This window comes from Festucalex cinctus, chromosome 12, assembly GCF_051991245.1.
Source record: "Festucalex cinctus isolate MCC-2025b chromosome 12, RoL_Fcin_1.0, whole genome shotgun sequence".
Lineage (NCBI taxonomy): Eukaryota > Metazoa > Chordata > Actinopteri > Syngnathiformes > Syngnathidae > Festucalex > Festucalex cinctus.
The window spans coordinates 16,627,552-16,653,398 of NC_135422.1; the positions used below are offsets into that span (position 1 = coordinate 16,627,552).

Consider the following 25,847-nt stretch of genomic DNA (forward strand, 5'->3'; position numbering starts at 1 on the left):
CCCATGGTGGTTTTTAAATAATGTGCACAAGCAATACGCATAAAAAAAAAAAAAAAGAACTAAAAACAATACTGAAACTAACTAAAGCTAAACTAGAACGAAGCATTTATTAACTAAAACTAATAAAAACTAACAGAACCACCCTGAAAACTAATTAAAACTAAATAAATTTAAAAAACAATACTCAAAACAAAATTAAATCTAACTAAAATAAAAAATTCCAAAACTATAATAACCCTGTTCCAGACACATTAATTCATCCAACTTATTTTTGCCAAGTGACTTTCACGAATTTCTTGTTCCTGGCAAGTGACGTATAAGCAAGGTTCTTGTTCCTGTCAGATGATTTTGTCATTGTTCCAGATAGGTGACTTAAATTAATTGTTGCCGAGAGGTGACGTTCGCAAAGTTTTGATCCTGAAGTTATTTCATCAAATGAATTGTTCCTGACAGCTGATTTTTTGCGCGGTTGCAACAAAACCACTCAAGAACATACACAGCAGCAGCATGGCTCTACTCTTGCATTTATTTCTCATCCAGTGTCTCTTTTACAAAACAAAACAAATCCCCAAACAGGACGATTAGTCTTTTCAAAATAAAGCAGGAAGAAGAAAAATGAAAACACTACAGTAGTTTTGTCCGCGAGTTCTCCGTGTATTGACCGGAACGGGCAACGCACACATACACGCACAGTGGGAAGACCGCTGGGCTCTTTATTGCTAAACCGTTAGCCTGTTAGCCTGTTGTGCATCTACAGCCATTTTTTAGTACAGTACACGACGACATGGTTGAGGTGTTCGTTAGCTCGCCTTCACTAGCGATAATTAACAAAAGATTTTCAAACCTGTTAACGCGAATCCAACGCAACTACAAAAAAAAAAAAGTAGACCACCCACAATGTATCCCACATCACATCATTTGGGTGTTTGTTTATTTGTTTGTTTGAAACTTCACCGATCATGAATGCCCAAGAGACAAGTTATTGTTCCTGCCAATTTAGAAAGGTTCTTGCTCCTGCAGGTTACTTTAGCAGAGTGCTTGTTCCTGACAAGTGACTTTCATGACGTTCTTATTTCACGACAGATTAGGATGACCATCGAAATTATGTTGACTTTACCAAAGTTCTTGTTTCTGCAGCTGTACGGATTGTTTCAATTTTTGTTCCTGACAAGTGGCAGTCCGAATGTTCAGGTTCCTGACACCTAAAACGTCATGTCTGATGTTACCGATGTTGTTGTTGCTGACTGGTGGCTTTAGCAAAGCTCAAGACTGATGACGATCCTAAACTTATTGTTGACTTGTGACTTCACGAAGATCATTTTTCTGGGAAGTAATCTTAACAACGTTCCTGTTCCTGACACTATAGGTAAGTTCTTGTTACTGCAGGTTACTTAAGCGGAGTTTTTGTTCCTGACACTTGAGGAAATTTTGTATTTCTGACAGGTGACTTTAAATTTTTCCTGTTCCTGAGCGTTTTTGTTCTTCACATGGGAGTTTAGCCAAGTTCTTGTTCCTGAATTCCTGTTCCTGACAAATGTTTGTCTTGGACTTCAGGAAAGTTCTTACTCCTAACTGGTAACTTTCACAAAACTCTTGTTCCTCCTAAGTTACGTTAGAAAAACGCTTGTTCCTGATAGTGTCTTTCCTAAAGTTCTTGTTCCTGCCAAGTTGACTTTAAAAAAAAGGTGTTGTTCCTGGTAAATGTCTTACCTAAAGCTCTTGTTCCTGAAAGGTGATTTTTACCAAAAGTCTGGTTCTTGATAAGCACCTTTACTAAATTTCTTGTTCCTGATAGGGGTGTGAATTGCCTAGTACCTGACGATTCGATTCGTATCACGATTCACAGGTCACGATTCGATTCGATACCGATTAATCCCGATACGAATTTATAAGTCGATTGTTGCGATTTTTTTTCATTCAAATTTGGAAAATACTAATCAGTAAGCTTGTAGAGTGTAAGATTTATATGAAAATGTATTATTTATTTATCTGAAATTTCAGTCTTATAGAGGTTGTAATCTGTTTCATGTTTGAACAGCATTAAAATAAAAATATTAACGCTTAATGTTCCGTTCATATAACATTCTTCCATGCTCAAGGTGTGAATCCTAAAAAAAAAAAAAAAAAAACATCGATTCTGCCGATTATTGAATCGATTCGAGAATCGCGCGATGTAGTATCGCGATATATTGCCGAATCGATTTTTTTTAACACCCCTAGTTCCTGATAATTATCTTTCTTAAAGTTCTTGTTCCTGACAGGTTGTTCTTGTTCTTCACATGTTGACATTAGCAATGTTCTTGTTCCGGCTAGGTAACTTATGCCAAACGTCTTGTGCCTGACAAGCAACTCTCCTAAAGTTCCTGTTCCTGACAGGCCAATGTTCCTGATCCTCACAGGTGACTTTGGTAACGTCGTCGTTGCTCACAAGTTATCATAGCAAAGCTTTTCATCTTCTCGGGTGACGTTAACAAGGTTCTTGCACCTGACGTTCCTGTTCCTGTCTCACCTAAACAGCAATCTATCGCCAAAGAATAATGAACTGTGGCGGTGGGATACAATTGTAGCCACTTTTGTTTCCTGCTCAAAACAAAAACCTGCACATGGACGCACACCACTGACTTTTTTCCCCCCCCCATCTCCGAGATGTCAATCTCGGAATTGGAACTCGCACCCATGTACGCACGCGCACATAATTTATTCGGGGGCAGGCGTGTGCTGTAAAGTTTCACACAGGCGCTCATTGTTGATTGACAGCTCAAGTCTGATGCAGCACCTTTGAAGAGTGGAAGGACGACAAAGAGGAGAGGAAAGACACCAAGGGGGTTTGGAAGTGTGCGATTTTCTTCTTAAAGGGACGCGGACGTCATCTTTTGAGTTGGCGGGAGGAGGAAGAAGAGGAAGAGGAGGAAGAAGAGGAGACGATCAAGTGGTCCCTCGGCTGCCCCCGGTGTGTTTGTTTCAAGTCATGACGGGCGGCACGGCGGGAAGAGGAAGAGGAGGAGGAGGCAAAGTGTGCAAAAAAGGAGGAAGAGGTCAACAGCCAATGGGAGAGCAAGGCTGGACCGAGGGGGGCGGGGCCTTCACCAGTTCATCATGGAGTTCCTGTTGAGGGTCATGAAGAACACTTGGCTGCTGCCTCCCGAGCGCACCGACGCGAAGAACACCTGACAAGCGACAGAAATGGAAATTACAGGCATGTGGAATCCGGTGACTTCAGCAAAAACGTCTTCTTCCTGCACGTTACTTTAGCAACGTGATGTTCCTGACTTCCTGATTGTTTATTATGAACGCACACATATAAAAAAAAGGTTTCCGCCAAATAGAGCTGATGTGACAACTTCACAATTTGTCAATGTGTGTGCGCGTACTTTGTCGTTGCGCTCGCACAGGAACTTGAGTCTCTGGGCCCGCTTGTGCATGAAGACTCCATCCAGGTGGCCCGTCTCCACCGAGCGGATCTCGATGGCTTTCTCGCCCCAGCCCATGATTTGATTGGAGTGGATGTAGGCTGCAGAATAAAAGGGAAAAAAACAAAACAAAACAAAACACATTACTCAACAAAAAACAAGTATCAGCTATTGAAGCCTTTTAAATTCGGATTTTTAAATTTTATAAATCTTATTTTTAATTTTTTAAGGAAAAAATAACTTTTTTTCCTTTCTGTTTCTTCTCCGTGTTAGTGTTTAAGTTTGTTTTTTTTCCCCATATTTTTAGATTTAAAAAAAATAGAAACTAATTTCCCTCATGGTATGTGTAATTATTTCTTAAAATGTTGTGAATAAGAAATATTTTCAGTATATTTTATATTTTTGAGAAAGCACTTTATATATGCACATGCTTCTCTGACAGACATGAACATTCTTTGTGATGTATCAACAACTGACCATTTACCATTTGGATTGGAGATAAATTATCAATTGTTGCCTCTAACGCAAAACTGTTGTCATGAAAATAGACTGTATTTGGATTGGAGTTCTCTCGCACAAGAAGACATTGTTTCATATTGTATAAGTACAGACATCTTATTAGAAAAATATACACCTGCCTCGAGAAGCAGTCGTGTGAAGAGATAATAACTGCAAGACTCTGATCATATACCAGCTATTTCTTCTATGTATGAGGATATAATTGATTCATTGATTAGGTCAAGTAAATGTTTGCAAAAGCCTACATTTAAAAAGAAAGTATAACCGGGATGGAATTCTCATGTGGCAGAATTCTATGCAAAGGTAGGTGATGCTTCCAGAGTGGATATTGGCTGCAAGGCCAAGATGTGGTCCAACTTATGAGTACAAGAGGGTCAGTAATGCACAATATAAATATGAACTACTCTTCATTGTAAAGAATGAGCAGGCAATGAGAGCTGAATCTATGGCCAGAAAACTGCAGTGTAACAATACATATGAATTTTGGAAGGAGGTTAGGGCCATGAAAACAAAAAACTCTCTACCATGTGCTGTTGATGGCAAAACTGGAACAGATATTATCTTGGAGTTTTGGCGGCAACATTATTTAAAGTTATTTAATTGTGTACAGAGTAACACTTACTGTGTGAATGATGTTGACAGCTCAGATACAATCCTTTGTCATGAAGTACTGTACGCTATCTCCAATTTGTCAAATAACAAGGCTATTGGTTTGGATGGCATCTCAGCTGAGCACTTAAAGTTTGCAAGTGCGAGGTTTCTTCCCCTGATCTCCATTTGTATAACATTCACAATGAAATGATTGACTTGCTTTGATAGCCACTGCTGTTGCAGGCAAACCTCGCGTTTCAATAAAATATTTTGCAAATATATCGAGTTGCGTATGCCTAAGGTCATGCTGTACCTCCACAAAAAATGGTGCGACCAAATCCTGTGCTGTGCGACCAACTAAAAATGTTCCTCGCACCAGTGCTACCATTGGAAAAGTTAGTTTAGAGCTCTGTTGCCTTACCTTTGTTTTTTTTAAGACACCACACACAAAAACATGCACTTACCAACGGAGGTGGGCATCTCCCCCCACTGCAGCACGACGTCTTTGGTGATCCTGCCGTAGGTGTTGACGTAGACGCCCTCGTCCTCGTAGCACAGCAGCATCTCCATGCCGTCCGTCTTGGGCAGCACCACGATGGCGTGCGGCGTCACCTGGCTCTGAATCTGACACACACGCACGCATACACATTTGAGGACGTCAAAAGCCGTCAAATGTAATCGTAATCCCGATCCGATTAAAATATCCCAGTTGGGTATTTAAAGCCATATTTCTGGTTTAATCCCCCCTGTAAGCGTGTTTGCCGACGCGCAGTAAAAGCTGCCTGTAATACATTTGACATCAAAATACAAATTTAATGCATTTTTTTCCCCCCAATCACCCCCCAATTAAAATATATAGCAGGCGTGAATCTGCCAGATGAACATATTGTGTGTGTGTGTGTGTATATATATATATATATATATATATATATATATATATATATATATATATATATATATATATATATATATATATATATATATATATATATATATATATATATTTAAAAACATACAAAGGAATTAGTAGGGTAGATTGAAACATGAAAGGACAAAATCAGTACGACACACGAGTGAGTGACAATACGGAGACAAAACTCATCTCAACCCAACACATCATTTATACTTTTTTATTTATATAAAATAATTGCTTCATTTGTTACATTTATTATACTCATATAAAAATATTACTATACCTTGAACATTTCCACATGAAAATGAAATATTGGTCTGTTGTGAAAGTCAAACTGGAATTGTTTGCTGATTTAGGGGGAAAAAAAACCATACAAATAAAACTTAATTTAAAAAAACTTAAATGCCAACTAAAATTGGCATTTGAAATTGTTTGGTGGTTGAATTTGATGACACACATAAGTACAAATATTTATCAGGTAATAAACTGCAAATGGAATTTTAAATTTCTCATTTCATTTTCTTTTACAATAATGAAAATTGTTTGCCGATTTAATATACACGAATATTTGTCAATCATAAAAAAATAAAAAAGGAATCTGTATATCAAATAATGGGATTTTATATAGTTACTGTAGACTGCTAAATATATATTAGGGCCCGACAGCTGGCCAATATTAACGGCCGATTAAAGCTATTAAAAAAAATAAAAAATAAAAATACTTTATAAAATAAAAAAAATACATTAAAAATTGTATTATGGTAAATTCAATTCCATTTATATCAGGTTCATTTTTTTGCTTAGTGCCAGAATTATATGCTTGTGTTTTATGTGATGAGCTTCATCCCATCCGTTATTATTTTCTGATACTGTACGTAATCTATGCACTTCTACAAGTGGACTGCACATGGACACGAAGTTAGCACAATGCTATGTTTCAACTAGGGCGCTTTTGGACTATCCATCTACAAAACACAGCAACACATCTGTACATCTACACAAGAGGTGGAAAGGAGGAGGAGGGCAGCGTGTCACCTTGGTCTCTTTGGCACACTGTAAGAAAAACACAATTGGCAGGGAAGGAGCAGGAGAAAGAGGAGGTGGACGTGAATAATGCATTGGGCTGAGATTTTATAGTCCCTGCTCGTTGAATATAAACACTTGGGATGAAATTCCAGGCAGCCATGAAACACAAATTGGAATTTTAAGTAGTGTTTTCATAATTACTTTTTTTTTTTTTAATTAAAGTGAAATAATAAACATGGTTTGAAATTGAACATGTGATTAAAATAGATTAAATACTGAATTTTCATCACAAAAACGTCATAGAAATTGTAATTTTTTTTGTATTAAAGGAAATAATTATAATCAACAGGATAATTAAGTGGGATTTTTTACGGAAGCATATTGCATTCACTTGAAAAAAAACAAACTGTTTTTCTGACTAATTTTTTGGGGGAGCTTTGTTTTTTGAGTATTTTTTTTTTCTGTTTTTCTGTTTTGCTGAATTTTTTTTTCTGTCATAAAAAAAATAAAAAAATCTGAAAAACAGAAAAAAAAAATTACTCCGAAAATCAGGGGGGAAAAAATTATTCAAAAAAAAAAAAACTGAAAAAAAAATATTCAAAAAAAACAGAGCACCAACTTCTGTTTTTCAGAGTATTATTTTTTTTTTTTAACCTCTGAACTCCAAGTGACTTGTTGCAGACCACTGACCTGCATATATGACTTGATAGCCGAGAGCCCATACACGCCAGTGCAAGCCGTTGAAATCACAGGGTGGCCATCTTGTTAGTCCCACGTCACGAGCAGACTACTGTATAAACTATATGTACAGATGAGACATATACAGCTCGTAGGCAGTTAGTGTAAGGCCGGAGGCGGGGTGGGGGTTTTGTGCCGGGGTGGTCACTATTTTTTTTTAACAAAGAAAAAAAAAATAAAAAAAAAAATAAATAAACAGAACAATACACCAACCCCGCCTCTGGCCTTATACTAACTGCCTACGAGCTGCATATGTCTCATCTGTACGCATACCTTATAGTTTACACAGTAGTCTGCTTGTGAGGTAGGAGTAACAAGATGGCCGCTCAGTGACTTCAACGGCTTGAACTAGCGTGTATGGTCTATCGGCTATTCAGTCATATATACAGGTCAGTGGTCTGAAACAAGTCACTTGGAGTTCAGAAGTAAAAAATAAATAAATACTCTGAAAAACAGATGTTGGTGCTCTGTTTTTTTGGAATATTTTTTTTCTGTTTTTAGGATTTTTGTTTTTTTCTATTTTCCTGAATAATATTTCCCCTCCAGTTTTTCTGAGGAATTATTTTTTCTGTTTTTCTGAATAATTTTCCCCTGTTTTTCGGATGTATTTTTTTATGACAGAAAAAAATATATTCAGTAAAACAGGAAAAAAATATTCAGAAAAACAGAAAAAAAATTACTAAAAAAAAAACAAAGCTCCCCAAAAAATTAAGTCAGAAAAAGTTTTTTTTTTCAAGTGAATGCAATACACTTCTGTAGTATTTATCATTTTTTTAAATAAATATATAAAACAAAAAAATCAAAACGGGATTTTAAATGTTTTCATTAAGACAATTTGAAATAGTATTTTATTTAAGAATTTCATAGACAAGACTGTCGACTTGCATACGTAGAAGTCGGTTAGCGACAACGTTGGAACGGGTTCAACACTTTGCCGATGACTTACGTGCGACGGGATGTAGATGTCGTACGGGTTGCCCGAGTCGACGTCGATGACGTGGAAGCCCACGCTCGAGCCGTAGATGACCTTTAACCTCTGGCCTTCCTCCACCGTCAGGTCGACGAGCTGAGGGCGGTGCTGCAGCTCGGCGAATGACTGCCAACGTTCGAAAGGAAAGGCAAAATTGAGCGTCGGACGTTTTAACAAGTGTAACGTAAGAACCGTTCTCCAAATGTACAGACATACTGTAAACAGGATTTTTCCACAAAAAGTAACTTTCACACAAGTGGCACGACAAAAAAAAAAAAAGAAATAAAAATACTTGGCTCTTCAAGTACTACCTTAACGACCAACATTAAGAGACACTAGTGTTGTCGGCCAAAGCGTTCATGTACATAAATACTCCTAGATGTATGTAAAATCTCAATAAAAGTAAAGACTAAAATGCCCACTCATTGCTATCGAAACACCTCTTGATGTACTCAAATACTTTCTAAACGTTACCAAAATACTCTTTAATTGACAAAATACTGCTAAGTTACTATTGAATCTCCTGAAATACATACTGCAATGTATCTAAATACTCCTGTATGCGGACCCGTCGCCATGGGCGGGCCTTGGGGGTCCGTGCCCGCCCTGTCAGTCAGCCGTGCCCGCCCTAGCAAGATGACTCACCAACTATTCGTCCTATCAGTCACGTAAACTTGCGCCTTCTGTTTTAAGTCAAGCATGGCGTGCCAGCCAACCACATACCTCCTTTCAAGTTTGGCTGTGATTGACAACTAAGCGAGCCAATGACAATCAGGATCAGGAGGGATGGGGTGGGGTGGGGGCCTGGGGAGACGCGCGCTCTGCAGACGTGCCTTAGCCAAATCTACTTCCGGGTAGATAATGCGCATTTGCCGGCTGACGCTGGGACAAAGACTGAGCAGTGAGCACGTCGTGCCGCTTTAATGGAAGCCACCAAATGCCAAACCTCGATCCAGGATGACACAGTTGACATCAATGGGAATCCTGAGTCCACTGGTTACGTTTACAAGTGAGTGTCAAACTTTTATTTTAATTAGTCAAGCCACACAGCACGGATGAATTGTAGCAATACACAGTATGCTGTTAACAGACCCAAGCAGTCACACATACACAACAACAACTATGGAGCATAAAATTATTTATCACTAAAGCAGTTGCAGTACAATGTGAGTTGAATTCTCTTTTTTATTGCCAAGTTTGTTCATGTTGATGACTGTCACTAAGTTCTAATTAAAAAAAACAGCACTTTACACATCCTTTTGGATTGATATTCTGCTTAGTTTTTCACTGAACCCATATGTTGTTTCTGTATATCATCGACATAACTCAACCTTATTTCTAAATCACTTTAAAACAGCCATTGCTGCATACAAAGTGCTGTGCATGGAATAGAAATTAGTCTTTTAGTAGACACAAGTGAAATAAAATAACACAAAATAAAATTAATTAGAGTAAATATAAGTAGATAAGTATACACGCAAATAAAAAAAAAAAAAATCTGTACAAGCATAGAAATAAAATAACACAAAATACAGAAGGCACCATAAAAAAAGTAAAATGATATGAAGTCTCATGCTGAGTCAAAGATCAAAGAATAGAGATGTCTGGCAAAAATGAAAGGAAATTTTGTCCATATCGTACAGCCCTAATCCAACACGCAAATGAAGGCAACTGCTAGCCAATTCCAGATAGAAGGGGCTGGGTCACAGAGTCATTCATTCGGACATAGTTGTTTACAGAAGTGAAGAGTGGATTTGTTTCAAATGAACTTTTGAGTTGAATAAATGCAAAATGAACTGCACATTTTTTTTTCAGTTTGTCTTTTAGATTTCAGAACGAACTGCCGCTTTCAAGTGACAGAAAATATTTCTGAACACTTTTACAGTTGTCCCAATGCCGCTGTTCAACCTGATGAACATTAGATTTAGGTTGACGTTGAACCTACGTCTAACTGGTTCCAATCGCTGGACTCTGCTATCATAAAATTCTATTGGAATAAAAAAAAAGCCAAAATTAGTCTATCTACTCTTCAGGAAAGTAAATCTAAAGGAGGTTTAGAGGCACCAAACTTTATGTACTATTATCTAGCTAATCAACTACAATATCTTGTGCTATGGACACAACCCAACAGAGATACTAACTGTTGGTTGGAATTGGAGCAGAAGGATTGTAATAATCTTAGACTGTCAGATTTACTCTTTATTACAAAATCAATAAGACGACATAATTGTTTTAAAAACCCAATGATAGCCGCCACCCTGACTGCCTGGTGGAAGGCATTAGAAATTACAAACTCCCAATTGGCGCCCTGTGGGCTCTCTCCCATTTGGCATAACCCCGACTTTCAACTTAATAATCAGTCGTTCCATTTAAGCCTATGGGAGCAGAAAGGAATTACACACCTTCATCATCTTTTCTCAGATAATAAGTTTATATCATATACAAACTTGGTCCAGAAATATGAAATAAAAAAGGGAAATTTCTTACATTATCTGCAAGTTAAAAATATGGTTAAGAAACAAATCCCAACACTTCAAGATACGCTCCAACTGCCTGTCTTAGCTAAAGATATTATAAAGCTTTCTCCAACAACAATAAAGAAAATATCAAAAATATATAAGTTATTTTTATACACAAATAAAACGTATTTACCGACTTTAAAATGGGAAAAAGACTTGTCTATAGTTCCGGAACCAGACTTTTGGACCCAAATCTGTGAAAATGTATTTAAAATGACCAAACAGACAAATTTGCAACTTATCCAATATAAGATACTTCATAGAACATATATTACACAATATATGATGAAAAAAATGGGACTCTCTGACTCCGACATTTGTCTCCAGTGCTCACAAAACACTGCCGATACTTATCTTCATGCTTTATGGTCATGTACTCCAGTGCTGCATTTCTGGACTAAAATCTTGGAAAAGCTCGCTGATATATTAAACTGTAGGCTTCCTTTATCTCCAAGACTGTGTTTACTAGGTGACTTAACAATAACTGAGCGACCATGTAAACAATCTCAATCTATATTTATAGCCCTTACTATTGCTAAAAAAATAATCCTTGTCAATTGGAAAAATAAACAATCTCTAAATATCGACCACTGGTTAAACTTACTAATAAATTATATCTCAATGGAAAAAATCTCTGCCTTAAATAAAAATCAAGTATCAAGATTTAAACAAATATGGTCTATGTACATAGAATATTTTAATCTCAATTTGGCAACTTAATCCTGCCAAGATTCTGCCTGTTAACGAGAGCCACCACATCGTTACAACTTCTGTTTTCGCTGCTCCTGTATTTGGTATTTTGTATCTGATTGTTTTTATTTTTATATAGTCAGGAACCTAGTTGCTGCTAGTGGGCTCGAGCATACCACACTATACGACACTATACTCAATAACTCCTTAAGATCTATTTCTAGTGGGCACTAAGCATCAACACTTGGTGTTACTGCATGCTAATTAGTCAATTTTCTTGACGCCGTCCCCTGTGGTCGGGCGGGGGTGGTTCTGCCCCCCCCCCCCGTTGTCTGCTCGGTGGCGGTTGCGTCTTGGCCGCTCCCTGGGCCCCCTGTGGGGTGCGGTGTTGGGGTGCTTCCCCTGGTGCCCGGGGCGGTGCCGTCCCGGCGCGGTCCGCTGCTCCGTGCCCGGCGGCGCGGTTCGGGGTGGGTGGGCCTCCGGTGTGCCCCGTGGTTCCCTCTCCCCTCCCCCTTCCTCCCCCCCGTCGCCTCTCCCTCCTCGCCTCCTCCCGCCCATCCTCCTCTGCCTCCCGGTCCCTTTTCCCTTGTCGCCCTCCCTCCTCCTCTCCCCCCCCGCCTCCTGCCCTGCAGCCGCCCTTTCGCCTTCTTGTCGTCTTCTCCCCGCTTCCCCCGCCCCCCCCCCCCCCTTCCCTGTCTGCCCTGCGGCCCCTCCCCCTCCCTCTCCCTGGGCCTGGGGCTCCCTCCCCGGCCCGGGCGTCGGGCTCCGGGGGCCGGGCGAGGGTTTGGGGCCTGCCCCGCTCCGGTATAACTCCTGGTGCCCCGGGCGGGCCCCGGTGGCTGGTGGGCTGTCCGGTAGCCCTGCTGCGCTGGCTGTCCGCCCATTGTGGTGCCGGGTGGATGAGGTGGGGGGCGGCGGGGGGTGGGGGTGCTGGGGGGCGGGCGTGCCACCTACACCCGCCGGGTTGGGTGAGGCCCCGCTGGTCGCTCCTCTTACTCACTTCACTAGCTTGCACTATACACTTTGTAAATATACACATAGGGCACACAACACATTTCTTGGTGGGGTGGGGAAGGGTGGAAACACCGTCTTCACCCTTCAACTCCCCTCCAATTTTAATGCACCTCACGTCCAAGGGGAGGGGTGAGTTGGGGCGGGGAGCCATCAGAGGGGATGGACTGCAGTGCCTGGCAGCGCTGTGGTCCCCCCCATTTGTGTCCCTGCCCCACCACTTTGTCCCTCCATTCCCTTTTTTTAATGCACCACACATATACATATTCATTTTTTGGGGGGGGATACGGGTGTGTCGGAGTAGGGGAAATTTTTTCCCTCTGCTCCGACTCACCTGCTCCCAATTTTAATGCACCACACGCACACACTTGTATATACACTGGGTGGGGCCACATTCACGGTGTAAGGGTAGAGCTCGCCAGTCGGCGAGCTGGCGGACTCAGTAACAGGGTTAGGTGTCACTTGTACTCTGGCGTGACGACCGGGGCCTCTCCCCACCGGGCTCGGTGTTCTGGTGTCCCGCCTTCTCCCCTGGTGCTTCCTCCTCTGCTTCCCCCCTCCCGCCGCGGTGCAAATCTCGCGCGGCTGGAGGTGGGGTGGGCACATCTTCCCTCTCTGCGCTGCTGCCCGGTGCCGGTTTCCGGGGGGGGGTGGGGGGTTCTCGCGGGGGGCCGGGTTCGCGGGGGGGGGGTGGCGGCCGTCGGGGGGGGGCGGCTTGTTTGGGGGGGGGGTGGAGGTATGGGTGGGTGGGGGGTTGGGTGCTGGGGGTCGGGGTGTGTTCGGGGGTTTGGGGGTCGGGGGTGGTGGGGCCTGGGTCGTGGTGGATGGCGGGTTTGGGTGGGGTGCGGGGGGGTCGTGGGGGGATGGGGGCTGGGGACCGGTGGGGCGCTGTGGGGGCCCGCTGGGCCTCGTTCTGCGGCCTTGGGCTCGGGGGTGTGGGCCGGGGCTGGGGCGGGGGTGTTCCGGGTATCTGGGTCGGCTCGCTGACCGGTGTCCGCTCGGGTGGCTTGGGGGTGGCCTTGGTGCTGCCGCGGCCTGGGGATTCCGGGGGGGGTGGGGGGGGGGGGGGGGGGGGGGTGCTCGCTTTGCTGGACCGCGGTTGACGGCTTCTCTCTTTGGTGGTGGTCCTTATGCATGCCAGATCCGTCGCACCAGCATCTACTGAAACTCAACAGAAGTACCCTCTCCCTCCCACAGCCCCTTGAATCAGTTGGTGCTGGTGTCTGTGGTTCTCACTTTTCTTTATCTATCCTTCCCTCCTTCCTCTCTTTAGTTTTTCCTCTGGTCACTTGAGATCTTAATTTATTAGAAGTATGAGGTTTCTGGGGTTGGCATAAGACTCCGGTTTTGTAACCACGCAGGAGGGGTCTTGTTGGTGCTGGACTTCACTTTGATGGATTGGATGTACTGGCTTCTATTGATCTCACTCTGCCTTATCGATCCTTCCCTCCTTCCTCTCTTTAGTTTTTCCTCTGGGCTCTTGAGATCTCGCTAAATTTGCTGGAATTTAGAGGCTTCCGGGGTTGGCGTAAGACTTTGATTTTGTAATCATGGGGAAGGCAGGAAGTGTTTGGTCGGTGCTGGATGTCACTTTGATTTACCTTTCTTTTCTCTTTATTTCTTTTTTTTCTGACCTTTTCTCTGGTCTCCTGACCATTTAAATCTCACGACTCTGGCAAGATTCTGAAGTACCTGGTTAAGGCGAAGGGTAATGGGATATTTATAAGGTTTTAGGTGAATGAATGAGTATAAATTTATACGTATTTGCACGCACGCACGCAAACGCACGCAAACGCACACACGCAAACGCACGCACGCACGCAAACGCACGCACGCAAACGCACGCACACATACACACACACAAAAAAAAAAAAAAAAAAAAAAAAAAAAAAAAAAAAAAAGGAAAAGAGCAATGATGACAAGACGTTGAATCGGTAAGACTACCGAATGAACAATTCTGAGCTCTTCAAAAAAAAAAAAAAAAAAAAAAAAAAAAAAAAAAAGATTTAGGTTGATAAAGTGTGCCCCCCCCCAAAAAAAGGTAATGCCCCCCCCTACAATTTCTTTCTGGTGACGGGTCTGCCTGTATGGAAATACTCCCTTAAGAGTAGCACTTAGTAGTTTGAAATTTACGGAAGCATGACCTTAAAGTAATTTAAACACTCCCTGATGTACTCAAATACTTCCTAAAAGTTATTTAAATACTCCATATATGCAATACACCCTAAAACTAAAGTAAATACTTTTAAATCTACTGAAAAACCCCTTCAAAGTAATCTAACTACTTCTTGTGTACTCAATTACTTCCTATTATATATTATGTAAATACTCCAAGGTGCCGTTTGAAAATTGCATTCAGTGATGTCTTTGCGTACTACTAGAGGGAGCCCATCACTTTTGAGAATCACAGTATCGCGTACCTTAAAGGCCATGAACTTGTGGTATGGCTTGGGGGCCCAGGCGTAGATCTCCACCGAGTTCTTCAGCGCAATCACCAGGAACTTGATCCTCTCGTACTTAACTGGAAGCACGACACACATGCATTAGAAGCATTCTCATGTGCGGTGACGACACGTTACACTATGTTACAATCGGGCGCATACGTCCGACGACGAGTGGCCTCCTGCTTACCGACTTTATAATGCACGCATCCTTCCAGCTCTCCGACTGTGATCCAGCCTTGCTTCTTCTCCACTTCGGGGTCGTTGTGCAGTATTCTGTTCCTCAGCCACGACAGGTAGTAAACTCGCAGCTTGTTCTTTTTCCCTGCCACAAAGAGAGAGAGAGAGTTTTGACTGCACAAGTAAAATTTTGGATTTTTTTTTTTTTAATTTCTAAATAATGAATTAAATATTGTAAGCCACCATAACATTATTCATAGTGTAACTATTAAAACTGCAACCAATTCAACGTATTACATATACAAGTTTAGTACAAAAAAAATAAATAAATGTTGGAAAATAAAATATAAGAGGCATATTCTACTAAGTCAGAAAAGTCGCTCAGCTTTGCCCTTTTTGGGCTGCACAGATCTGTTTCTTCGCAGAGGATAAAGAATATATGCCCCGTGAGTATCACAATGTATTTTGATGACTTGCTCCACAGTTTACATTGCTTAAAAATAAGGCCCCATCTATCAATACTACCTGCTAGCCAGTCAATGACGTTTTCCATTATGCGCTAGCGTTAAGCTAGTGGCGATTGTTTCAAATACACAAGGTGTAATTTTTGTTTTGTTGAACATAAATCAGACATAAATATTACAAAAATAATAATTCTAAAGTAGACACAAAAAAATAGAAAAAACTAATAAAAACAATCTCAAAATACAATGAAAAAAATAAATAATAAAGAATAAAATTTTAAAAATCCCCCAAATCAAAAAACACCAAATTAAACTAATATTCAAGCTACCCGATATGGTGACGAGCACGTTGAGGCCCTCCAGCACATCCATCTGAAGAAAACGTCGCCTGGTGATCAGATTGTAAACTTTTCCCTGGCCGCTTCGGTCGAGCAGCATGAGGCCGTTCTCCGTCCCCACCAGAAGATTCACACCTGAACGCACGCATGAACATCATATGTATAAAGTATCTAAATATTGGGGACAGGGGGCTAAGGTTGAACCCGTACCCCAGAGCGCGGCACAAAGGATCTCCGAGTTGAAACGCTTCTTGTACTTGCGGATCTCGGGCGTGTCGCTGTGCGGTCGGATGTTGGTGGGGTTGACGTTGACCACCGAGATCTTCCTGGCTTCGTTGAGTCGGGCCTGCTCCTGCCGCAGCAGCTCACTGGCGAACATGGCTGCCGTAGCGGCAAAGATGACGTGCGCAGTTCAATAACAGCTTTTGGGATGAACAACTAGGAGGTGAATGGCTCACTACGAAGGACAGCGCGACGCTCACCAGCTGCCGAGTTCTCGTTTTCGTCGCTTGGGGACGTTTGGTAGACGCGAGGGTCCACAAATGGGGTGAAAGATGCTTTGGAGCCGGCCAGGCCAAACTGCAAGATAGAAGAATGCATTAAAATTAGGGCTGGGTTTAAAAAATAAATTAAAAAAATAAAATACTCAATATCAATCTCGATTTTCCTTTTCGAGCGTGATATCGATTCATAAAACCATGAATCGATTATTTTAATATCCCTTTTTTTACATAAATTAACAAGAAAATAATTTTTTTCTGTATCTCACTGTTTCCTTGAAATTTACTGTTCACAATAATTTAACAGTATTTTCTTACATTTTTGAAAGACCTTGACTTATTGCATTTTATGACAATGTAGAATCTTTTTTTATCATTATTGAATTAGAATTATGTAAACATTTTCACTAGGCAGTAGGGATGTAACGATAACAGCAATATCGTGATATTGTGATATTAAAACTGCCACAATATCGATATTAAAAGTAGCACATCTGTTCAAAAAGTCGGATTGATTTCCATTTGTTCAGTTCTAGCACCCTCTGGTGGCTAGTTTTTTTTAGTGCCGTTTAATTTTCACAAGGCATGGTTTGGCCCTTCTATGTTTAAAATCATAATAATAATAACGGTCAGATTAAGGGGAATGTAATATGCTTGCGAAGTGAGTCAATATGTGGAGGAACTCAATGTGTGCTTGTATTAGCAGTTAGGTGCTTCAATATATTATATTATTATATATTATATTATTATATATTATATTATTTACATATTTTTTATATATAATATTTATATTTTACATTTTTCATTGCTGCATTGTACAAAAGCACATTAGTGTGTGTTTGTTTTAGCGTGAGCTCATTTTTTTTTCACAGTATTGTGACTTTTTTTTGTATTGACAACCTCCCACAATATCGTGATAATTATCGTATCGTGATGTTTGGATATAGTTAAATCCCTACGAAGCAGCAATAGCTTATTTGTGGCAACCCGAGTGCGATTGGATACGTTCAACGACCTCGGGCATGTCTCCCAGCTCCTGCAGGGCGGTGGGCGCTGCGGTGGGCGAGCTGCTCTGTCGCACCAGGTCGGGCAGGTTGCCGTGGTTACCGTGATTCCCAAACCCGTTGCTCTCGGCGTGGCTGCCTCGCCTCTTCTCCTCGGCCTTAAGAAGTCAGTCGGTCAGTCAGTGGTTCTCTTGGTGTTTGCGACGATGCTCACCTCTCTCATGACCAGCGTGCCGTCCTTGGAGTTTCCGTAGGGCTCTCCCAGGGTGTCCTCGCTCAGTCCGCCGTATGACTCGTTGCTGTTTTGCACGGCTGGCCTGCAGCGCAACATGCGCGCAAGACATGTTTACAAAGTCCAAATGCCGGTGGCACATATTCCAATTAGGTCACTCTTGTGCACTTATGGAAACAAACACGCACGCGCACACACAGGGTTAGAGTCGGACCAGCTCACATGATGCGAGGGATGTCGCTCACGGCCACAGTGCCATCGTGTCCCACCGTCTCGCCGTCCTCGTCGCTGCTCTCCGACTCCTCGCTGGACGATGAGTAGTCCGTCACCTACGTTAGCAGGAAAACACTCATTTCATCATCATCATAATAATTATTATCATAATAATAATTATTATTATTTATTATTATTATTATTATTATTATTATTATTTCAGGACTAATTTGTTTTTTTAGTTATTTAGTTGTAAAAATAAATAAATAAAATAAAAAATAAATATGACTCACTAATACCAGTAATTTTAAAAATACATGCATTTCAAATAGATGAAAAATACAGTATTTTTTCCAATTTATTTATTTTTAAATAAAAACAAAAAGAGAAACCCCTAGAATACAAACCAATTCAAACAACAATTTGAAATTGTGATGGATTACTCCTGTACCTTAACCGGAGGCCGGCTCCCCTCCTCGACCCTCAACTCTCGCAGTTCCTTAGCCAGAGCGCTGAGGTCCTGAAAGTAGACCAGCAAAGACACTCTTACTTTTCCCATACCTCAAGTGAACCATCACACAAGTAACCTCATACATATTTGAGCCAAAGAGGCGCTCGTCAAAGTGTTTTGTTTTTTTTCTTTCTGTCAGTATTTGAAAGCACAACATGGTGAGGTGGTAGTGGGGGCGGGGTCGTTCTTTGACGGCTCAAACCAGGCCATGCACGCCGGCGGTGGGGCCGGCTAATGTGCCTGCCACCTGACCGGTAACCATGACGACGGGTTGGACGATATTCACAGATGCTTATGTGCCCGATGTGACACATACACACACACACACACACAAACGTCCGCCTTCTCCGCTGTGTGTATGTGCAACATCGGCGGACTTGGGGTTGTGGTGCCCCTCGGGACTGAGGAAAAAGGGGGCTCACTGACCTCATCTATGGCTTTCTTATAGCTCTGAAGGATGGAGGGAAACAGACAGAGAGGCAGAGAACAGGTTCGCTGTAGGAATTTCCTACACTTGAGTACAATCATCTGGCGTGTGCTCGTGTGTTGGGACTCACTGCGGGCCTGCTGGGTCGGCTCGATTCACGGCCCTCCTCCTGTTTGGATTTGGCCTCCTGATTGGCTCCCGCTGATGATGATGATGCTTCCCGTCTGCTCTGACCTGTTGGTACGAAAGCATTTGCACTGAATTGACACAGCAGTGACACGTAACTAATGTAAACATACATTTTACAGTCTTTACTTTTAGTACAAAATTGGACGAAAAAGCTATGCTGTCTCGCTGTGTCTTTTCAGAAGGAGATCCGCGCATATCTTAACATATCCCCGAAGCCTTTTGTTTGACATTTCCCTCAACGCTTCTATCTATCTTCTTCTCCTCTTATTTCCCATCTACTGTTGCCACCCCAGAGGCTAACTGACTAACAGGGCACGTCGGATAGGTTGATCCGAGCAGAACTGATAGATGGCCACTGAAAACCGTCTTGACACAAAAAAAAAAAAAGTGTTGGGACAAATGTTTTAGGGCACTCGGCCATTATGAAAACAAAATGTACCTCTCCTCTCGACCGAGCCACCCTGGGAGGAGGGCGAGGAGGACGACGACGAGTTGGAGGAAGTCCTTTGCAGCATGGCGTCCAGCGAGAGCTCGGAACGGCACAGGTCTGGGTTACTGAAGAAAAAAAAAAAAAAAAAAATCAATTATCCGAGAGGAGACTGAGGGCAGAAATTAAACAGTGTGCTGCAGTAAAGTGGAGATTGTGGAGAATAAAACTGCAGTGTCCATAGCTAACGCAGCAAAACAGGCTAAGGTAATGCATGAGGTGACAATTTGTATCCAAGGAGAGGTTTAAGGGAAGCAAGGAAACAGGCCTTGGTCGTAAAGTGGAGACTATGAAGTATATGCTCCAGCTTCCACAGTTTAAGCAACACAAGTGGCTAAGCTAAGGTTAGTAGTAGTAAGTGGTTTACGTCCACATAGGGTGACAAATTTTATCCGAAAGGAGACTGAGGTCAGCAATGAAATTGGTGACTATGGGGTCTATGCCTAGCAGTTGCAAAGGTCATAGATTAGGCGTGGTAAGAGGCTAAGATAATGTTAGCAAAGCATCTATGTAAGCAACACTGGTTTATGCCCACATGGGGTGACGACAAATGTTATCCATGAGAAGACTGAGGGCAGAAAGCAAAGTGGAGACTGTGGAGTATAAAACTGCAGTGTTCTGTTCATAGCGAACATGAGCATCTGTGCGACCATCAGTGGTTTGTGTCTACACAAAGTCACAAATACTTGCAGAGAATAAGGGCATCAAGGAAATGGGCTACTGCAACAGAGTTGAGCTTTTGGACTATAAAACTGCAGTGTACAGATCTCAGGCACAGCAAGAGGCTAAGATAATGTAAAATGTTTTTCATCCACATAGGATGACATTTTCTCCAGAGGGAAACTGAGGGCAGCAAGCAAACAGGCTGCTGCAGCAAAGTGGAGACTATGGACTTTAAAACTTCACCTTGATCGTATGAGCTGAGACCCCGTGCGAGGTCCCAAACCGACGCCTCCATTGGGGGAGTTCTTCCTGACCAAGGCTGGTGAGATGGAGGGAGTCCTCTGGGGGATCTGGAAAGACAATTAATCCACCTCATCAATTCACTGGAAGAATTCTAAAGAACAACTGATGTGGGGAAAAAACCTTTTCATGATACGCCAAGCAAAGTCGTACCGACTGGGATTCTCGGACCTTGGGCGTTAGGTCTTCCTCTCTCAGCCAGGCTGTCCTGTCCCGATCGCGATCCCGGTCCCGATCAGCGATGCGAAGCGGCGGTGTTTGGGTGTCGGAAGTCGGGTCGGAGTTCTGGCGGGGTATGTCGGGTCTGGGGGAGCCCACGCCCTCGCCCAGAGCGGATCCCGTCTGGTCCTGCAGGGACTGAGAACCCGACATGGAGCTGGAGTGCGTCTTGACTGGAACTAGGTGGGCCATCTGAGGCAAGGATGAAGAAGCCAGGAATCAGCCAGAAGGAAATAGAGACGAGTGTAAAGTAAGGCATAAAAAGACTGAGGACCAAGGAAGACTGTGTCAAGGAACAATGACTTCGTTAGCGTGTCAGGAACAAGAACTCAGCTAAAGTCACCCGTCAGGAACAATACCCTTGCTAACATAACCTGCTGCAACAAGAAGAAGAACTTTACAAGGCTGTTGGGAACAAATACTTGCTACTGTAACCTACAAGAATAAGAGCTTCAGCTAAGTCACCTGTCAGGAACAATGACTCCATTAATGTGTCAGGAACAAAAACTTTACTGAAGTCCTGAGTCAGGAACAAAGTGCAGGAACAAGAACTTTGCTCTAGTCTCGAGTCAGGAACGACTGTTCAAATCTATGCTTGGTTTTCACTTCAAAACTACTGCGAAAAAAAACCTGCCACAACAAACACATCAGCTGTAATGAGCAACGGCAGCAACAATCTTCCGTGTTAGTTTTCACGTGCGAGGTTTTTTATCCGAGAGGAGACTAAGGGGCAAGCAGTGACACAGCAAAGTGGAGACTGTGGAGTATAAAACTGTCATCCATGGCGAAAACACAGCAACAAGATAAGACAGCTTTACCATATGTGTGACCAGTCGTGGATTACCTCAACAAGAGGTGCCACATTTTATCCGGGGAGTGACTAAGGGTAGTGAGAACGATCCAGAAAACTGTCGAATGTGGATTTTAACACTGTCACATCCAGAGGGGAACCAGGGAACAGCCGGTTTGTTTTAAATCCACATTAGAAAACAATTTTCACCCAAGAGGAGACTGCGGGCTCGGTCAGGTTAAGGCACAATATAAATATACATCAATTGTAAATATTCCGTATAGCCCTGCTTCCAAAAAAGAGAGGTAGTTATGTTAATTTTCACAAGCGTTTCTTCTGCACACCCACACACACCTGTGATTCGATGGGACGGTGGATGGGCGGAGTTCGGGTGGCCTGTATGCCACCGCTGCTGCTGAAGGACTCGGATCGGGGAGGGAGGGAAGGGTCGGATATCCGGTTCGACACTTTGGGCTGCATCGCCGGAGAGCTTTGTCTGTTCAGCTTAGACCTCTCCTCCACCTGACACATACATACACATACCCCATCGTCACTCATATCCCAGAAGTGGTAATGTTCGAGATGTGTGTCGAGAGGTATTGGGGGGGGGAATTCAAAATCAATCTTTGTAGCCATGTCTGTCCCACGTAGACCTACAAAAACGTCTCAGCAACTCATGCCCGAAAAGATGGGTGAAGTCTACTATGCTGTTTCAAAACTGTCAATTTATTTCAGGTCATTTTTGTGTATTTCCGGGCATCCTTAAAAATAAATTAAATACAAAATACATACAAATACAAATATATAAATACAGGATGTATACCCATGAACTCCTTCTCAATCTACACCTCTGAGCTTCTGTTAATGTGTGGTGGTGATTTTTTCCTAAACTCACTCACTCACTCACAAAGCTTGTGTGAGTGAGTGAGTGAGTGAGTGAGTGAGTGAGTGAGTGAGTGAGTGAGTGAGTGAGTGAGTGAGTGCGTGCGTGCGTGCGTGCGTGCGTGCGTGAGTGAGTGAGTGAGTGAGTGAGTGAGTGAGTGAAAAGAAAAAAATCAGTGCGTGCTGTCAAGTTTCTGCGGGAGTGACGTCATGCAGCCGACTGTCTGCCGACAGTGAGTGACACGCCCCCCGCCACGCGATTGGAGGGGTAAACAACTGTCTATCCACAGAAACGTCCAGCTGTTGACAAAACAAACACAAAATGGCAAAATACAGGCTGGGGGGATGAGACTTAGGAAAATAATCACCACCACACATTAACAGAAGCCCAGAAGTGTAGATTGAGAAGGAGTTCATGGGTATACATCCTGTATTTATATAGTGCATTTTCCTGAGTAAAAACGGGAGACCCCGCCTTTAAGTGACGACATTTTTGTTTAACAATGTGATTTTCTTTTTTGTAGAGAATGACTGCACCCACAAAAAAAAGTCTCAAGAAGCCATGCTCGAAAAACTACAGAAAGTCATCAATTTTGGTTGGAAGCAGCCATTTTAGCCGTATACTTTTAATCATTACCAGTGTTCCGTTAAAATCAGTTTTGTCCTACAATTTTTGCTCAAATGTTACCAAATTTCAACCACAAATACTTTATATGTCTAACGCTAACATGCTAAATAATTGACTATTGATCATTGCGTCTGAGCTGAACATAGCACTGAAGTTTAATGACTGGCCAGAAAACAAAAGCAACACGAAATTTAGTAGCCATATTCATTATGAGTGGACCGACAAAATGCTTCAAGAAATTGTTGATGTCAAAAAACAGCAAGTCTGCCATTTTGGCTCAAAGAAGCCATTTTAGTGTGATTTGGGCCTTGGCCAAAAAAACTCAAAAAAACGAATTCGGCCCTCCAAGCAAGTCTGTCATGAATAGACCCATAAAAAACATCCAAGGAGCCATGTGGGTCAAAGCGGCCATTTTAGGGCCATTTTTGGCAATTTACTCTCCACAGAGCGCGAAACATTATAAATCAGATCCACAAATGTTGGATTTGGACCAAACCAACGTTTTATGGAGGTCTTGTGTGCCAACTGTAAGACGTTCTACAGATGAATGAGAGTTTTCGAGTCACGGCTTTGCAGTTTCTTTTCGAGAACCCCCTGGGTCATGTTGCATGCGCGATGAGAACGATCCCCTTTGGAGGATTTTTTATTTTTTTGCAAATCCTCATTTGAGCTCATAATCTATTGGGGGATTATGCAAGATTATGACTTGGGTCGTCCCAACAAGTATGCATGCGGCTTCTATTCATGAGTCACAACTACAGCAACAGAGAAAGAACAAGAAGAAGAAAGATTTTTAGTAGTGATGAGGAACTACAAATTGGGGAACAATTTGTAACAATTGGGGAACAGCTTTTTGTTGCGTTTCTGTGGAGGTTGTGAGAGGTTAGCGTCGTCACCTACAAGAGAAAGAGAAAGTGAGCGTGAGGAGAAAAACTTTTGTGTACTTTCCTGGCCTGGCACGCAAAAGATTTTTTCCTCTCGTAAAGATGAGAAATATCATCAAACACTAGAAAGATGAAAGAGAAAAGTTTTTGTGAAAAGGGGTCCCACTAGACTACTTGCCCGTCACCAACTTGAGACTTTACTCACACTAAACTAGAGAGAATCTTCTCTGATCCTCAGAACCAAGTTTAAAGAAAAGTAACACGGGCTTATAAAGTGAAGTAGTTTTTAACAAAAATTCTGCTTCCTACGTCTACATCTATACTACGGCGGCGGCGTGCACTAACCAGTTTTTGGACCTGTGCGGGGGCCTTAGTAACAACATCGGAGATGTCGGCATGATTGGGCGCAGAGAGGGGCCTGCCTGGGGACTTTTCTTTCTGGTGGTCTCGAGGGTCTGAGGCAGGTTTCGACTGTCTGACCTGCACGGGACCGCAAGGTTCTTTCTCGGGGTTACGGGGCTCCTTGCGAGGAGGCGCCTTACTGTCTTCCTTCACCGCGCTTGGGCTATGCTTCCTCTGACTGCGATTCTGAGCCCTCAACTCCCTGACTTGCTGACTTATCTCCTGCTTTAGGCCCGGGTCGAGGGGCTCCCCGGGGTCGAGCGCAATGCGGATTTGGGGGACGTGGCCGGAGAGGATCTGGGTGCAGACGGACGGTGTGCGTCTAGGGGTTTGGGCTCGGGGTTGGCCGTGGGAGGCCGGGGACGAGGACGAAGGAGGCTGGTTGAAGGACTGATGATGGCGCAGGTTCGAGCGGGGCGGGTTACCGCGTTGAACCTGCGCTTGTGGCGGCACCTGGGAGTCAAAGTCAGAGCAAGAAAATGAATCAAGTACACACAATTCAAGGGCGGGGGTCCCAGTCTCCTGAGGATGCCAACAGTTCTCCTGCTGATGAAGATTGTTAGGATACGAGAAGGCCACTTGGTGTTAATTAAAGCAAAAAACAAAAGTGTTGTGACCTTGTATGGCTCTTCCTCACTCTACTGAGGGGTTCCCCCCCCCCCTTTTTTTTTTACTTATTCACAGCCATTGACAGCTATAGATGTAAAAAAAATCATTTGAACAATGTTTTTTTTTTTTTGCTTATTTGTTGCCACTGTAGACGTTAAAAATCCATTTTATTTATTCTTTTCTTCTATTGTCTATTCTTTTATTCTTTTAATCATTCATTGCCATTGATGGCTATGGATGTCAAAAAAACATTTTAACTTTTTTTTCTGAACTCATTCACTGCCATTGATGGCTATGGACGGGAAAAAAAAATCCATTTTAACTTTTTTTTTTTTTTTAACTCATTCATTGCCATTGACGACTGTTAATGTAAAAAATCCATTTTATTTTTTTTTACTCATTCATTGCCATTGATGGCTATCGTTGTCAAACATCCATTTTAACTTTTTTTTACTCATTCATTTCCATTGATGGCTATAGACGTGAAAAAAAATCTATTTTAACTTTTTTTTTTATTCATTCATTGCCACTGATGGCTAAAGACGTAAAAAATAAATGTTAACTTTTGTTAAACTCATTCATTGCCACTGACGGTTATAGACGTCAAAAATCCTTTTTCTTTTTTTAACAAATTCATTGCCAGTGACGGTTATAGACGCCAAAAATCCATCTATCCATCCATCCATCCATCCATTTTCTGAACCGCTTGCTCCTCACGAGGAGTGCTGGAGCCTATATCTGCTGGCTATGGGCAGTAGGTGGGGTACACCCTGAACTGGTTGCCAGCCAATCGCAGGGCACCCACAGAGACAAACAGCCATCCACGCACACAAACACACCTAGGGACAATTTGGAGCGCCCAATTAACCTGCCATGTATGTCTTTGGAATGTGGGAGGAGACCGGAGTACCCGGAGAAAACCCACACAGGCACGGAGAGAACATGCAAACTCCACCCAGGAGGGCCAGAGCCTGGACTCAAACCCGAGTCCTCAGTACTGGGAGGCGGACATGCTAACCAGTCAACCACCGTGCGCCAAAAATCCATTTTCCCATTTTCTTTTTATTTTTATTTTTTTAAATACTCATTCATTGCCA

General features: G+C 42.6%; 2 protein-coding genes across 24 annotated transcripts in view; both read right to left on the minus strand.

The window, feature by feature from the left end:
- The window catches only part of eif5a2 (eukaryotic translation initiation factor 5A2), a 31,531-nt gene extending 18,940 nt beyond the window's left edge, over positions 1-12,591 (minus strand). Inside the window, exon 1 of the mRNA XM_077539071.1 lies at positions 12,588-12,591. The gene's annotated coding sequence lies outside the window, so the exon portion shown is untranslated. The remainder of the gene's footprint in view (positions 1-12,587) is intronic.
- The window catches only part of tnika (TRAF2 and NCK interacting kinase a), a 77,226-nt gene continuing 51,886 nt past the window's right edge, over positions 508-25,847 (minus strand). For 2 of the 23 annotated variants that reach the window (XM_077539050.1, XM_077539043.1), the window contains 21 exons: positions 24,085-24,594; positions 21,700-21,867; positions 20,490-20,747; positions 20,280-20,386; positions 19,326-19,441; positions 18,828-18,931; positions 18,697-18,720; positions 18,211-18,279; positions 17,769-17,875; positions 17,529-17,631; positions 17,326-17,472; positions 16,293-16,389; positions 16,021-16,191; positions 15,802-15,945; positions 15,019-15,153; positions 14,808-14,908; positions 8,144-8,293; positions 6,469-6,486; positions 4,985-5,144; positions 3,372-3,511; positions 508-3,167 (listed from right to left, as the gene is read on the minus strand). In XM_077539050.1, the coding sequence (XP_077395176.1) occupies positions 3,084-3,167; positions 3,372-3,511; positions 4,985-5,144; positions 6,469-6,486; positions 8,144-8,293; positions 14,808-14,908; positions 15,019-15,153; positions 15,802-15,945; positions 16,021-16,191; positions 16,293-16,389; positions 17,326-17,472; positions 17,529-17,631; positions 17,769-17,875; positions 18,211-18,279; positions 18,697-18,720; positions 18,828-18,931; positions 19,326-19,441; positions 20,280-20,386; positions 20,490-20,747; positions 21,700-21,867; positions 24,085-24,594 (2,913 nt within the window). In that variant the 3' untranslated portion in view covers positions 508-3,083. The remainder of the gene's footprint in view (positions 3,168-3,371; positions 3,512-4,984; positions 5,145-6,468; positions 6,487-8,143; positions 8,294-14,807; positions 14,909-15,018; positions 15,154-15,801; positions 15,946-16,020; positions 16,192-16,292; positions 16,390-17,325; positions 17,473-17,528; positions 17,632-17,768; positions 17,876-18,210; positions 18,280-18,696; positions 18,721-18,827; positions 18,932-19,325; positions 19,442-20,279; positions 20,387-20,489; positions 20,748-21,699; positions 21,868-24,084; positions 24,595-25,847) is intronic. The other 21 variants (XM_077539054.1, XM_077539052.1, XM_077539053.1 and 18 more) reach the window with 14 other exon arrangements.